The 16,966-nt window shown below is 40.9% G+C and overlaps 1 protein-coding gene across 11 annotated transcripts in view; it reads right to left on the minus strand.

Moving 5' to 3' along the window:
* Positions 1-16,966, minus strand: part of LOC139749356 (histidine protein methyltransferase 1 homolog) — a 112,766-nt gene that overhangs the window by 64,949 nt on the left and 30,851 nt on the right. For all 11 annotated transcript variants that reach the window (XR_011712952.1, XM_071663088.1, XM_071663090.1 and 8 more), the window contains 2 exons: positions 16,802-16,938; positions 12,332-12,446 (listed from right to left, as the gene is read on the minus strand). Coding sequence is in view for 10 of the 11 variants with exons in the window: in XM_071663088.1 (XP_071519189.1) it covers positions 12,332-12,446; positions 16,802-16,938 (252 nt within the window). In the remaining variant the exon portion in view is untranslated. The remainder of the gene's footprint in view (positions 1-12,331; positions 12,447-16,801; positions 16,939-16,966) is intronic.

A 16,966-nucleotide genomic window follows, 5' to 3' on the forward strand; every position in this document is an offset into this window, starting at 1 on the left:
TTGTCCTTAAACATTTCATTTCCAACACATCCACCCTCCTCCATACAACCTTATCTATAGCCAATGCCTCGCAACCATACAATATTGTTGGAACTACTATTCCTTCAAACATACCCAATCTTGCTCCGAGATAATGTTCTTCATCACTCCCAGAACCATCACCTTCTCCCCCATCCTACTCCAGAGGTTCCTTCTTTCTATATTAGGCTCCTACAATATCTTTAAATGTTTCATTATCAATAAAAAAATATTCAAAACTTTGAACTAAAAATACCCCCTCCCCAATTCTGTCACAACTGCAAAAGATATTCCTCCAATATTCTCCGGTGATCTCAGTGCATTTTCTCTTAGAGATTTAACTCGGCATAAATTATTAAGTTCTTTAGCAGCAATCTTGTAAGATGTAATCAACACAGAAATATTTCAAAAATTTCAAATTTCCTTTAATTTTTCATGTCACTCATTTTCAAAAGGTCACCATGTATGCATGAGCATGACCTCCAGGCAGACAGCCATCCATTTATAATGGTGGTTGCCCAAGTACAGAGGAAAGTATAATTTTTTCTTACATCTTAGCAATGGCTGAGACCTCTGTACGCTACTAACGGTACGATAAGTCAGCTAAATATTTGAACAGAGGCAGAAGTTATCACACAGAATGTTGTTGCTGCCAATCTGTTGGGGTACATTAAATGATGTTGGCTGCTATCTAAGAGTGAATAAGTTAAGGTACTGGAAAAAGATGACCAACATGGATATTAATGTGAAAACTTAAGGTAAGAGTAGACATAAAATGGACAGGAATTCGAGGTATATTTAGAGTTTTGGTGAAGAGCACATACAAGTGTAGTGCATGCAGGGACCTTGGGTGATGGAGTGTTTGTTAACACTCTACTGGATGGACATAAGAACCATCTCTACTGGATGGACATAAGAACCATAGTTCTGCAGTGCAGACAATTAACAAATAGGAGCAGGTGACAAGGATAAGTTACACAATGCTGAAATGAATGCTGTTAAAGACTAGAGAAAGTAAAGAATGAAGGGGTTAAAACAAGGATGTGGTTTCAAGAAATCCTTACAAAAATGAATTGATAAAAACCTGTGAAAATGGTATGGCTATGTAAAATACACCACAGACGAAAGGCCATTGATGATCTTTTAGCAAGGATGAAGATAAAGGAGGCTGATCATGAAAAGATATGGGATAATGCAGTTAGTGAATCATTCAAGAATATTAGTATTTTCTGAGAGAAATAATTTGAAAAACCGATGGATTTGTGTTAGGCAATTATGGATCTGAATTGAAAGAGATGCTTTGTGGAAGCTACCAAGAATATATGGTGTGGGGGGTAAGCTGCTAGAACCAAAGAGAAGTTTTTATCAAGGGTGTAGAGCATAAGTACAAGTAAGAAGAGAGGAGAATGAATGGTTCCAGTGTAGGTCAGTCTGCGGCAAGGGTGTGTGATGTCACCATAGCTGTTTAATATGTTTATGGATGGGATGGTGAAGGAGGATAATGCAAGAGTCTTGGAGAGAGGGGTGAGTATGCAGTCTACAGGGAATGAGAGGACCTGGGAAGGGAATCAGTAATGGTCTGCTGATGATACAGTAGTGGTTTAATTCGAGTAAGAAACAGCAGAAGTTGGTGACTGAGTTTGGAAGAGTGTGTAAAAGGAGAGAGTTCAGAGTGAATGTGTATAAAAGCAAGGTTATTAAGTTCAGCAGGGTTGGGGGACAAGTTAGCTGGGATTTAAGTTTAAATGGAGCAAAAAAATGGAAGAAGTTAAATGTCTTAGACATTTGTAAGTGGACACAGCAGTGAAGGTTCTAGGAGCAATGAAGACTGTGGAAAAAGAGAATGTTCTTGTAAGGCAAAAATGGGTATGTTTGAAGGAATAGCAGTCCCAACAATATCACATGGTTGTGAGGAATTGGCTCTAGATAAGGTTGTGCAGAGTAGGGTGGATATTTTGAAAATGAAATGTCTGAATACAATATGTGGCATTAGGGGTTTGATCAAAAAAATGATAAAAGGTTTAAAAAGATTTAAGCTAATAAAAGGAGTGTGACAGAGAGAGCAGAAGAGGGTGTGTTGAAACAGTTGTGGGAATATGGAGAAAATGAGTGAGGAAATGTTGACAAAGAGGATATATGTCAGAAGGGGAGGGAAAAAGGATAGCAAGGAAACCAAGCTGGATATTGAAGGCTGGAGCAAAAAAGATTTTGAGCAATCAGGGCTGAAAATGCAGGAGGGTGAAAGACATACAAGTAACTGAGTGAATTGGAAAAATCTGGTATGCTGGAGTCAATGTGCTGTTAATCGAATAAACGGGGGAATGTGAAACATCTGTGGTAAGCCATGGAAAGGACGTAGGGCCTGGATGTAGATAGAGAGATGTAGTTTCGGTGCATTATACATGACAGCTGGAGAAAAGTGTGAGCAGATGTGATCTTTCTTTGTTAGTTTCCTGGAATTACCTCGCTGACACAGGAGATAAGGATGCTGTTTCCTGTGGAGCAGGATGGCGCTGAAAATGGATGAGGGCGAGCATGTATGAATATGTACGTGTGAATATATGTATATGCATAAGTATGTATATATATATATATATATATATATATATATATATATATATATATATATATATATATATATATATATATATTTTTTTTTTTTTTTTTTTTTTTATACTTTGTCGCTGTCTCCCGCATCTGCGAGGTAGCGCAAGGAAACAGACGAAAGAAATGGCCCAACCCCCCCCCCCATACACATGTACATACACACGTCCACACACGCAAATATACATACCTACACAGCTTTCCATGGTTTACCCCAGACGCTTCACATGCCTTGCTTCAATCCACTGACAGCACGTCAACCCCTGTATACCACATGACTCCAATTCATTCTATTTCTTGCCCTCCTTTCACCCTCCTGCATGTTCAGGCCCCGATCACACAAAATCTTTTTCACTCCATCTTTCCACCTCCAATTTGGTCTCCCTCTTCTCCTCGTTCCCTCCACCTCCGACACATATATCCTCTTGGTCAATCTCTCCTCACTCATTCTCTCCATGTGCCCAAACCATTTCAAAACACCCTCTTCTGCTCTCTCAACCACGCTCTTTTTATTTCCACACATCTCTCTTACCCTTACGTTACTTACTCGATCAAACCACCTCACACCACACATTGTCCTCAAACATCTCATTTCCAGCACATCCATCCTCCTGCGCACATCTCTATCCATAGCCCACGCCTCGCAACCATACAACATTGTTGGAACCACTATTCCCTCAAACATACCCATTTTTGCTTTCCGAGATAATGTTCTCGACTTCCACACATTTTTCAAGGCTCCCAAAATTTTCGCCCCCTCCCCCACCCTATGATCCACTTCCGCTTCCATGGTTCCATCCGCTGACAGATCCACCCCCAGATATCTAAAACACTTCACTTCCTCCAGTTTTTCTCCATTCAAACTCACCTCCCAATTGACTTGACCCTCACCCCTACTGTACCTAATAACCTTGCTCTTATTCACATTTACTCTCAACTTTCTTCTTCCACACACTTTACCAAACTCAGTCACCAGCTTCTGCAGTTTCTCACATGAATCAGCCACCAGCGCTGTATCATCAGCGAACAACAACTGACTCACTTCCCAAGCTCTCTCATCCCCAACAGACTTCATACTTGCCCCTCTTTCCAGGACTCTTGCATTTACCTCCCTTACAACCCCATCCATAAACAAATTAAACAACCATGGAGACATCACACACCCCTGCCGCAAACCTACATTCACTGCTTCTAACAACTTTCCTCCCACACCATATAATCTTAATACCTTCCACAGAGCATCTCTATCAACTCTATCATATGCCTTCTCCAGATCCATAAATGCTACATACAAATCCATTTGCTTTTCTAAGTATTTCTCACATACATTCTTCAAAGCAAACACCTGATCCACACATCCTCTACCACTTCTGAAACCACACTGCTCTTCCCCAATCTGATGCTCTGTACAAGCCTTCACCCTCTCAATCAATACCCTCCCATATAATTTACCAGGAATACTCAACAAACTTATACCTCTGTAATTTGAGCACTCACTCTTATCCCCTTTGCCTTTGTACAATGGCACTATGCACGCATTCCGCCAATCCTCAGGCACCTCACCATGAGTCATACATACATTAAATAACCTTACCAACCAGTCAACAATACAGTCACCCCCTTTTTTAACAAATTCCACTGCAATACCATCCAAACCCGCTGCCTTGCCGGCTTTCATCTTCCGCAAAGCTTTCACTACCTCTTCTCTGTTTACCAAATCATTTTCCCTAACCCTCTCACTTTGCACACCACCTCGACCAAAACACCCTATATCTGCCACTCTATCATCAAACACATTCAACAAACCTTCAAAATACTCACTCCATCTCCTTCTCACATCACCACTACTTGTTATCACCTCCCCACTTGCGCCCTTCACCGAAGTTCCCATTTCCTCCCTTGTCTTATGCACTTTATTTACCTCCTTCCAGAACATCTTTTTATTCTCCCTAAAATTTAATGATACTCTCTCACCCCAACTCTCATTTGCCCTTTTTTTCACCTCTTGCACCTTTCTCTTGACCTCCTGTCTCTTTCTTTTATACATCTCCCACTCAATTGCATTTTTTCCCTGCAAAAATAAATAATAAATAAAATATATTTATTATACTTTGTCGCTGTCTCCCGCGTTTGCGAGGTAGCGCAAGGAAACAGACGAAAGAAATGGCCCAACCCCCCCCATACACATGTATATACATACGTCCACACACGCAAATATACATACCTACACAGCTTTCCATGGTTTACCCCAGACGCTTCACATGCCCCGCTTCAATCCACTGACAGCACGTCAACCCCGGTATACCACATCGCTCCAATTCACTCTATTCCTTGCCCTCCTTTCACCCTCCTGCATGTTCAGGCCCCGATCACACAAAATCTTTTTCACTCCATCTTTCCACCTCCAATTTGGTCTCCCTCTTCTCCTTGTTCCCTCCACCTCCGACACATATATCCTCTTGGTCAATCTTTCCTCACTCATCCTCTCCATGTGCCCAAACCACTTCAAAACACCCTCTTCTGCTCTCTCAACCACGCTCTTTTTATTTCCACACATCTCTCTTACCCTTACGTTACTCACTCGATCAAACCACCTCACACCACACATTGTCCTCAAACATCTCATTTCCAGCACATCCATCCTCCTGCGCACAACTCTATCCATAGCCCAAGCCTCGCAACCATACAACATTGTTGGAACCACTATTCCTTCAAACATACCCATTTTTGCTTTCCGAGATAATGTTCTCGACTTCCACACATTCTTCAAGGCCCCCAGGATTTTCGCCCCCTCCCCCACCCTATGATCCACTTCCGCTTCCATGGTTCCATCCGCTGCCAGATCCACTCCCAGATATCTAAAACACTTCACTTCCTCCAGTTTTTCTCCATTCAAACTCACCTCCCAATTGACTTGACCCTCAACCCTACTGTACCTAATAACCTTGCTCTTATTCACATTTACTCTTAACTTTCTTCTTCCACACACTTTTCCAAACTCAGTCACCAGCTTCTGCAGTTTCTCACATGAATCAGCCACCAGCGCTGTATCATCAGCGAACAACTGACTCACTTCCCAAGCTCTCTCATCCCCAACAGACTTCATACTTGCCCCTCTTTCCAAAACTCTTGCATTTACCTCCCTAACAACCCCATCCATAAACAAATTAAACAACCATGGAGACATCACACACCCCTGCCGCAAACCTACATTCACTGAGAACCAATCACTTTCCTCTCTTCCTACACGTACACATGCCTTACATCCTCGATAAAAACTTTTCACTGCTTCTAACAACTTTCCTCCCACACCATATATTCTTAATACCTTCCACAGAGCATCTCTATCAACTCTATCATATGCCTTCTCCAGATCCATAAATGCTACATACAAATCCATTTGCTTTTCTAAGTATTTCTCACATACATTCTTCAAAGCAAACACCTGATCCACACATCCTCTACCACTTCTGAAACCACACTGCTCTTCCCCAATCTGATGCTCTGTACATGCCTTCACCCTCTCAATCAATACCCTCCCATATAATTTACCAGGAATACTCAACAAACTTATACCTCTGTAATTTGAGCACTCACTCTTATCCCCTTTGCCTTTGTACAATGGCACTATGCACGCATTCCGCCAATCCTCAGGCACCTCACCATGAGTCATACATACATTAAATAACCTTACCAACCAGTCAGCAATACAGTCACCCCCTTTTTTAATAAATTCCACTGCAATACCATCCAAACCCGCTGCCTTGCCGGCTTTCATCTTCCGCAAAGCTTTCACTACCTCTTCTCTGTTTACCAAATCATTTTCCCTAACCCTCTCACTTTGCACACCACCATATATATATATATATATATATATATATATATATATATATATATATATGGATATGTACATATATGTTTATATGTGTTGAAAAAGGACTGGTGATTGGGAATACTTGGTTTAAAAAGAGATATACATAAGTATACTTATGTAAGTAGGACAGATGGCCAGAGAGCCTTATTGGATTACGTGTTAATTGATAGGCATGCGAAAGAGAGACATTTGGATGTTAACATGCTGAGAGGTGCAACTGGAGGGATGTCTGATCATTGTCTTGTGGAGACAAAGGTGAAGATTTGTAGAGATTTTCAGAAAAGAAGAGAGAATGTTGGGGTGAAGAGAGTAGTGACAGTAAGTGAGCTTGGGAAGGAGACTTGTGTGTGGAAGTACCAGGAGAGAATGAGTACAAAATGGAAAAAGGTGAGAACAAAGGACGTAAGGGGAGTGGGGGAGGAATGGGATGTATCTAAGGAAGCAGTGATGGCTTGTGCAAAAGATGCTTGTGGCATGAGAAGCGTGGGAGGTGGGCAGATTAGAAAGGGTAGTGAGTAGTGGGATGAAGAAGTAAGATTATTAGTGAAAGAGAAGAGAGAGGCATTTGGGCGATTTTTGCAGGAAAATAATGCAAATGACTGGGAGATGTAAAAATCAAAGAGGCAGGAGGTCAAAAGAAAGGTGCAAGAGGTAAAAACGAGGGCAAATGAGAGTTGGGGTGAGAGAGTATCATTAAATTTTAGTGAGAATATAAAGATGTTTTAAAAGGAGGTAAATAAAGTGCATAAGACAAGGGAACAAATATGAACATTAGTGAAGGGGGCTAATGGAGAGGTGATAACAAGTAGTGGTGATGTGAAAAGGAGATGGAGTGAATATTTTGAAGGTTCGTTGAATGTGTTTGATGATAGAGTGGCAGATATAGAGTGTTTTGGTCAAGGTGGTGTGCAAAGTGAGAGGGTTAGGGAGAATGATTTGGTAAACAGAGAAGAGGTAGTAAAAGATTTGCGGATGATGAAAGCCGGCAAGGCAGCAGGTTTGGATGGCATTGCAGCGGAATTTATCAAAACAGGGGGGTGACTGTGTTGTTGACTGGTCGGTAAGGTTATTTAATGTACGTATGACTCATTGTGAGGTGCCCTAGGATTGGTGGAATACTTGCACAGTGCCATTGTACAAAGGCAAAGGGGATAAAAGCGAGTGCTCAAATTACAGAGGTATAAGTTTGTTGAGTATTCCTGGGAAATTATATGGGAGGGTATTGATTGAGAGGGTGAAGGCATGTACAGAGCATCAGATTGGGGAAGAGCAGTGTAGTTCCAGAAGTGGTAGAGGATATGTGGATCATGTTTTGCTTTGAAGAAAGTATGTGAGAAATACTTAGAAAAGCAAATGGATTTGTATGTAGCATTTATGGATCTGGAGAAGGCATATGATAGAGGTGATAGAGATGGTCTGTGGAAGGTATTAAGAATATATGGTGGGAGGTAAGTTGTTAAAAGCAGTGAAAAGTTTTTATCGAGGATGTAAGGCATGTGTATGTGTAGGAAGAGAGGAAAGTGATTGGTTTTCATTGCATGTTGGTTTGCGGTAGGGATGCGTGATGTCTCCATGGTTGTTTAATTTGTTTATGGATGGGTTTGTTAGGGAGGTGAATGCAAGTTTTGGAAAGAGGGGAAAGTATGCAGTCTGTTGTGGATGAGAGAGCTTGGGAAGTGAGTCAGTTGTTGTTCGCTGATGATACAGTGCTGGTGGCTGATTCGGGTGAGAAACTGCAGAAGCTGGTGACTGAGTTTGGTAAAGTGTGTGAAAGAAGAAAGCTGAGAGTAAATGTGAATAAGAGCAAGGTTATTAGGTACAGTAGGGTTGAGGGACAAGTCAATTGGGAGGCAAGTTTAAATGGAGAAAAACTAGAGGAAGTGAAGTGTTTTAGATATCTGGGAGTGGATTTGGCAGCGGATGGAACCATGGAAGCAGAAGTGAATCATAGGGTGGGGGAGAAAAAACGTGTGGAAGTCGAGAGCGTTATCTTGGAAAGCAAAAATAGGTATGTTTGAAGGAATAGTGGCTCCAACAAAGTTACATGGTTGCAAGGCATGGGCTATAGATAGAGTTGTGCGGAAGAGGGTGGATGTGTTGGAAATGAGATGTTTGAGGACAATTTGTGGTGTGAGGTGGTTTGATTGAGTAAGTAATGAAAGGGTAAGAGAGATGTGTGGTTATAAAGAAAGTGTGGTTGAGAGGGCAGAAGAGGGTGTTTTGAAATGGTTTGGTCACATGGAGAGAATGAGTGAGGAAAGATTGACAAAGAGGATACATGTGTCAGAGGTGGAGGGAACAAGGAGAAGTGGGAGACCAAATTGGAGGTGGAAAGATGGAGTGAAATAGATTTTGAGTGATCGGGGCCTGAACATGCAGGAGGGTGAAAGGCGTGCAAGGAAGAGAGTGAATTGGAACAATGTGGTATACCGGGGTCGACATACTGTCAATGGATTGAACCAGGGCATGTGAAGTGTGTGGGGTAAACCATGGAAAGTTTTGTGGGGCCTGGATGTGGAAAGGGAGCTGTGGTTTCGGTGCATTATATATGACAGCTAGAGATTGAGTGTGAACGAATGTGGCCTTTGTGTTCTTTCCTAGCGCTTCCTTGTGCACATGCGGGGGAAGGGGGTTGTCATTTCATGTGTGGCGTGGTGGCAACGGGATTGAATAAGGGCAGACAGTATGAATTGTGTACATGTGTATATATGTATATGTCTGTGTGTGTATATATATGTATTCATTGAGATGTATAGGTATGTATATGTGTGTGTGTGGACGTGTATGTATATACATGTGTATGTGGGTGGGTTGGGCCATTCTTTCGTCTGTTTCCTTGTGTTACCTTGCTAACGTGGGAGACGCCGACAAAGTATAATAAAAAATAATATGTTTATATTTGTGTACGAGAGTGGATGGGTCTTTCTTTGTCTGTTTCCTGGTGCTACCTCCCTGATGTGGGAGACAGTGATCAAATATAATAAACAAATAAATATTTATATTTATATTTTTCATAATACTTAACTACTGTCTCTCACATTAGTGAGATAGCCAAGGAAATAGATGAGGAATGGCCCAACCCACCCACAAACACATGTATATACATAAACGCCCACACACGCACATATACATACACATACATTTCATCATATACATACATATATATTATATGTTTTTTTTTATTATACTTTGTCGCTGTCTCCCGCGTTTGCGAGGTAGCGCAAGGAAACAGACGAAAGAAATGGCCCAACCCCCCCCCCCATACACATGTATATACATACATCCACACACGCAAATATACATACCTACACAGCTTTCCATGGTTTACCCCAGACGCTTCACATGCCTTGATTCAATCCACTGACAGCACGTCAACCCCGGTATACCACATCGCTCCAATTCACTCTATTCCTTGCCCTCCTTTCACCCTCCTGCATGTTCAGGCCCCGATCACACAAAATCTTTTTCACTCCATCTTTCCAACTCCAATTTGGTCTCCCTCTTCTCCTCGTTCCCTCCACCTCCGACACATATATCCTCTTGGTCAATCTTTCCTCACTCATCCTCTCCATGTGCCCATACCACTTCAAAACACCCTCTTCTGCTCTCTCAACCACGCTCTTTTTATTTCCACACATCTCTCTTACCCTTACGTTACTCACTCGATCAAACCACCTCATACCACACATTGTCCTCAAACATCTCATTTCCAGCACATCCATCCTCCTGCGCATAACTCTATCCATAGCCCACGCCTCGCAACCATACAACATTGTTGGAACCACTATTCCTTCAAACATACCCATTTTTGCTTTCCGAGATAATGTTCTCGACTTCCACACATTCTTCAAGGCCCCCAGAATTTTCGCCCCCTCCCCCACCCTATGATCTACTTCCGCTTCCATGGTTCCATCCGCTGCCAGATCCACTCCCAGATATCTAAAACACTTCACTTCCTCCAGTTTTTCTCCATTCAAACTCACCTCCCTATTGACTTGACCCTTAACCCTACTGTACCTAATAACCTTGCTCTTATTCACATTTACTCTTAACTTTCTTCTTCCACACACTTTACCAAACTCAGTCACCAGCTTCTGCAGTTTCTCACATGAATCAGCCACCAGCGCTGTATCATCAGCGAACAACAACTGACTCACTTCCCAAGCTCTCTCATCCCCAACAGACTTCATACTTACCCCTCTTTCCAAAACTCTTGCATTTACCTCCCTAACAACCCCATCCATAAACAAATTAAACAACCATGGAGACATCACACACCCCTGCCGCAAACCTACATTCACTGAGAACCAATCACAGACATATGAATATAAACACATGTACATACTCATACTTGCTGCCTTCACCCATTCCCGTCGCCACCCCACTACACACGTAATAGCATCCCCCTCCTCCAGCGAGGTAGCGCCAGGAAAAGACAAAAAAGGCCACACTCAATCACACTCAGTCTCTAGCTGTCATGTGTAATGCACCGAAACCACAGCTCCCTTTCCACATCCAGGTCCCACAGACCTTTCCATTGTTTACCTCAGACGCTCCACATACCCTGGTTCAATCCATTGACAACACGTCGGCCCCAGTATACCACATCGTTCCAATTCACTCTATTCCTTGCATGCCTTTCACCCTCTTGCATGTTCATGCCCTGATCCTCAAAATCTTTTTCACTCTGTCCTTCCACCTCCAATTTGGTCTCCTGCTTCTCCTTGTTCCCCCACCTCTGACACATATATCCTCTTTGTCAATCTTTCCTCACTCATTCTCTCCATGTGTGTGTCCAAACCATTTCAATACACCCTCTTCTGCTCTCTCAACCACACTCTTTATTACCACACATCTCTCTTACCCTTTCATTACTTACTTGATCAAACCACCTCAAACCACAGATTGCCCTCAAACATCTCATTTCCAACATATCCACCCTCCTCCACACAACCCTATCTATAGCCCATGCCTTGCAACCATATAACAGTGTTGGAACCACTATTCCTTCAAACATACCCATATTTGCTTTCCGAGATAACGTTCTCGCCTTCCATACATTCTTCAACGCTCCTAGAACCTTCGCCCCCTCCCCCACCCTGTGACTCACTTACGCTTTCATGGTTCCATCCGCTGCTAAATCCACTCCCAGATACCTAAAACACTTCACTTCCTTTTGTATATGTGTGTGTGTGTGTGTGTGTGTGTGTGTGTGTGTGTGTGTGTGTGTGTGTGTGTGTGTGTGTGTGTGTGAGTTGATGTGTCTTTATCTGTTTCCTGATGGAAACCCACTAATGAAGGAAACGGCGATCAAGTATGAAAAAATGATAAGACATAAACATATAAGATTTGAATTTTGTAAATGGAGCAGCTGGAGTAGGATCTGTAAAATGAATACTAGACACATCTTTTTCAACAAACCCACTTTACACTTTCAATGGATAAGTTCCAAATATTCCAAACATATATAAAGATTAAAATCAAAGACAAACATTCTTTATTTGTTCTTTACAACTGTTACCATACAGGGAGAACAAAACTCTTTTCAAGTTAATGTACTAAATGTTTGTAAGGGAGAACAAATTACAAGGTATGTGGGACATTTTCTTCAAATAAATATGCATAACTTACATCAACAGTTTGTACTACAGCAGGTCACATCAATTTTGCTGGTGCCACCATACTATAATAATAGCATAAGTGAAAAAGACTCTGCAAATATGTGTGGTAGACATACATTTCCATATAGGATGATACAAAACTGGATATTCAGCTTTTGATGTGGAGATGGATCAGTGTTGGATCACAGTCAATTAAAAGATCAATGGGTCTTACCTTCATATACAGCAGGCACAACATCAGTGTGGTCTTTAAAGGCTGGCAAGATATTATGGTAAATTCCCCCCTTTTGCAGTCTCTGCCACACTGAATTAATGCTTGAATACTTAATCTGAAAAGTAAAGCCTATCAACCAAAGCATTTACATTTTCACAACTAGCAAAGAATTTTTATACAAGGCTGAACAAAGAATACATTTCAATACAAATGCTTTGTCACAGTTGATTACCCTTTATCTGTAACTTATACAAACTAATTATATTGACAAACAGGCAGGGAATAAAAACATTAATTCTATGCTTAACTGTTTCTCCTGCCACATGAAGCAGCTTTAGAAACAAACAAACAATGGCTTCATTAGCACACATCCACACGCTAGCTGTTATGTATAATGTACTGAAATCCCAGCCTCCCATTCACAGCCAATGCCCAAACACTATTCCATGCCTGCTCTCAGGCATCTCACCTTGGACCATACAGATACTGAATAGCCTAACTGACCCATTAACAACACAAATGTTTTTCAGTCTCAGATGCTCTGACTGCTAATTCATCTTTGCTATTATATTGGGAAACTGAAAATGAAAGTAGAAGAATTTTTCTCATTTTCTTCCTAACAATTATGAGAATTGCAGAATCTCCCTAACAGCCCCTACTGCTGATATGAAAAACTGTAAACATAGCACAACTTTAGTAGAATATAAACATACATTCCTGCTCCTTCAACCCAACAATGGCACATTGCTAGAGCTTAAATTCATGTCAACTTTTTTATTCTTATACATTCTTAAAATCTTATTCACCAAAGACTATATATCTTGAGCACACTCGAAACAGAACTCTGCTATCTGAAAGCATTACTGCCACCTTCCTTTGATCTTTTTAATACATCTAATCTGCCCATGCTATCTACCATGACTTTTTCTATTACATTAAAAATAAAATCATCAAATTATCATGTTGATATTACAAATTCCTCTCTTGAGTTTACTTCTGCTAATAAACAATTCAACTAATCCACACAGTTTTTTCCTATGTAGAAAAGTCCACATCAAGGGTGGGCCTTAATTGAAATATAGAGAAAATTATAAAATGGAAAAAGAAAAGACAAGGGAAAGTATCTACAAATTTTTGAGAGCAAAAAAACCTGTCTTTTAAAATGTACTAGGTCATAGTTATTGGGAAAAATATGAGAGGGTATAAGGTTTGTTCCAAAGCTTCGACGTGTAGGGAAAGGAGCAGGTATCAAAGTGGCCCACCCTTGAGTTGCAGCAGCTTGTTGGGTATTGCACGATCTAGGTAGTGGTGAGGGAATACAAGAAGCCAGCTATCAGGAGCAAAAACCAAAGTAATACCTACAGAAGAGGGAAAGTGAACCAACATTGTGGTGTAGGGCAAGGGGGTCAAGTTTGGAAGTTAGCCTGGGACAGTTTACATGGTGGACTGCTTTTGACTCAACTCTGTCAAGTAAGGATGCAGAGCTAAGATCTCCCTAAACATGAAAGCAGTACTCCATACAAGGATGTATCAATCCCTTGTGTATTCAGAGCAACTGTTCAGAAGAGAAGTTTTGACATCTAAACAGGACACCCACTTTTTTAGAAGCAGACTTAGCTATTCCTGTATGGTGAGGTTTCCAAGAAAGAGTGGGTGTCACAGTATTGCCAAGTATGTTCACTGACTCAAGAGGTGGAATTAGAAAACCATCAAAGGAGAGATGAGAGTTGTGAGTTAGTAGCTTTCAATGGAGAGATGGGTAGAAACTGGGTCTTGGAGGCATTGAACTTAACAAGATTTTGCCTATCCAACTGAGATATCCTGTCCAAGTCTGCATTTATTGAAGAGGCTGTGTCTAGATGAGATGCAGATCGTGTGAGAGAAGAAGGAGCAGAACTGAAGGATAGGAATGAATGCAGTTTTGGGTCACCAGTGTATGAGTGCATTGGATTATTTGTGGAGGAAAGGAAATAATTGAAAAAATAGGAGAAAAAGTGTAGGAGACAGGATCGAACCTTGAGGGACACTGCTGTTGATGGAAAAAAAGAGGGGAGGACCATAACCTTGCTTGTGCCCAGAGAAAGAGATTATGGGAAGGGAAATAGGGTTAGTAAGAGGAGCATCATGGGGTGAAGGAATGTTAGGGTCATCCAAGGTGTAGTTAGAGGATAAATGGGAACTAAAGAGAGTTGCTTTTTCTATGGGAGAGACAGCTATAGTACCATCAGAGTGGAAAAATGAAGGGAAGGTTGAGTGACAGAATTTCTTAAAGATGCCCTTAGTTAAAGACCGGAAAGACCTATCAGTGGATGACGAGATGTTATTGCACTTTCTTTGAATAAAGGAAGGCTTCACCTCATGGATAATGTACTTGCAGCGATTAAGGGTAGCGATAAAAGCTGAATGAAAGCCTGAGGAAGGAGAGTTTTTCCAAGCCTAATATGCATGATCCCTTGCTTGAATGGCCCCAGAATAGGAATGGTTGAACCTTGGGCTGAATGAAGAGGTCATCGAGGAGGAAGAGGGGATAAATGCTTCCATTCCTGCAAGAATAACTCCTGCTATGCATCTGACAGAGACAGAAGCATCATCACATAAGAGATGGTAATTTCCCCAAGGAAAGTCAAAAAAAGTCACATAAGTTATTCCAGTCAGCTTTGTTGAGGAGCCAGTATTTATGCTTAGCAGGGGCTGCTGAAGGGGGAGGTGCCATTAGAATAAATTCATTTATGAGACAGTGACCAGATGAATCAATTAGGGGCAAGATTGTATATTTACAGCAGGAGGGACTAGAGGTTAAAAACAAACCTAGAATATATGGAGAGTGGTCACACAGTCAGGAATATGCATAAGATGGGAGATAATTTCTTCTAAATCACTAAAAATGGAGAATGTGAGGACTTCAATCCCTCCAATCCATATGGGAGGAATTCAACCAATCCCTACAATCCCTCCAATCCATATGGGAGGAATTCAACCAATCCCTATGGCAAATGTTGACATTTAGCATATATATGGATGGAGTGATAAGAGAGATAAAAGCAAAACTAGTGAGAATGGGTGTAGAGATGAAGTGTGGTGGAGAGGTATGCTGACTAATGAGAACTCTGTTTGCAGATGATACTGTGTTGTTTGCTGAGAGAGAAGAGGGGTTGCATAAGGTGGAAAATGTGTATTATGATGTGTGTATGCAAAGGTGACTGAGGGTAAATGCGAATAAAAGTAAAATAATGGTATATGAAAGGAAACAGAGTGAAAGTATAAATTTTGGAAAACTCTACTGAATGAGAGCAGAAAGCATACTAAACTGCATTATAGATATTGGGGAGAAAGACTGGAAGAGAAGAGAGAATCTAAGAGTACTGGAGGGATAAAAATGGGGAAGAATGTGTGGAATGGTGCATGCAAAGGAATTATGTAAGGATAAGGGTAAGTGAAACTCTTTTGCTGTGGCCATTCCCTTCATAGGAGTTCCCAGAGGAAATGGGCTTCAGAGATATAGAAAGACAAATAGATAGAGAGTAAAGAATAAAGCTGAAAAGTAGGGATGATTAGATAACTGTAATGACAAATTTTCTTTTTGCCTTTCCACAATATTATCAATCTTTTACACTCAACATTCCACATCCTTAAATTCTGTTCCATTCTTTCTTTCTGCTTAAAATTCAAGATCACTAAATCCCCATAACTTAAATTTTTGGTACATTACCCATATGCCATGATTCTATACAAAGTGAAAACTGCACTTTATTCATTCATTATCCAAGTTTTCACTTACTGACTGCTGAATTTCAACATTTGGTGCTGCTCCTATGTCTTTTTTCTTAATCATCCTAACATATTCAGTCACCCCACCATATTTTCCCCTATTCTTGAAGCAAAGTTGAATTTTCTTTTTCAATACTAAATGATCTGCAAAATATTCCGTCAATGAATAAAGTTACCTGGATCTGGTAACAGCCTAATATCCTTATAATTTCTTCTGTGATGCCTTCTTTAGTACACTTCTTTGTGTTTGATAAAGTAAGTTATTAACTTCTTTCAAATCCTGTTTTCAGTACATTTTAGTCGCTCCTTATAATTTTGTTAGCTTCACCTTTTTTTCTTTATTTTGCAGATTCATTCTGTTTTTATCCTCTCACCAGTTACTACTTCTGCAATGAAGATGATGCACGACATCAGAGTAGCAGAACAGCACATGCTGAATCCTCCCAAGCAATTCAGGTACCACTCATTTCCACAGCAAGTGATGAAAGTCCCTCAAAAAAGCATGAGCTAAGTACTAAACAATTCTGAATTGTAAGTTGATATGACTATCTCATGAGTGATAAACTTGCCAACTGATTGCACTTTAATAAACTGTATATTGATAGATGCATGTGAAAAGACTGAAAATTACCTCAGCAACTGAATTAGGTTCATGCATGGAGATAACCTTTTGGGTTTTCAACTGAGACAAGTAAGACTCACGCTTGTTTGGCCAACTGTGGCTTCTAAAATGGTGTCTTCTGATAATGGTTGAAGATGCTCTGAAGTGACTTCATGCTTGTGTACTGGTAGCCAATTTCGTGAGACGGCATCTGATTCAAGACTGGCAGATGGAGAATCTACAAAAAAGCACATTTCACTAAGGTG

The sequence above is a fragment of the Panulirus ornatus genome, chromosome 7 (genome assembly GCF_036320965.1).
Source record: "Panulirus ornatus isolate Po-2019 chromosome 7, ASM3632096v1, whole genome shotgun sequence".
In the NCBI taxonomy this organism is placed as follows: Eukaryota; Metazoa; Arthropoda; class Malacostraca; order Decapoda; family Palinuridae; genus Panulirus; species Panulirus ornatus.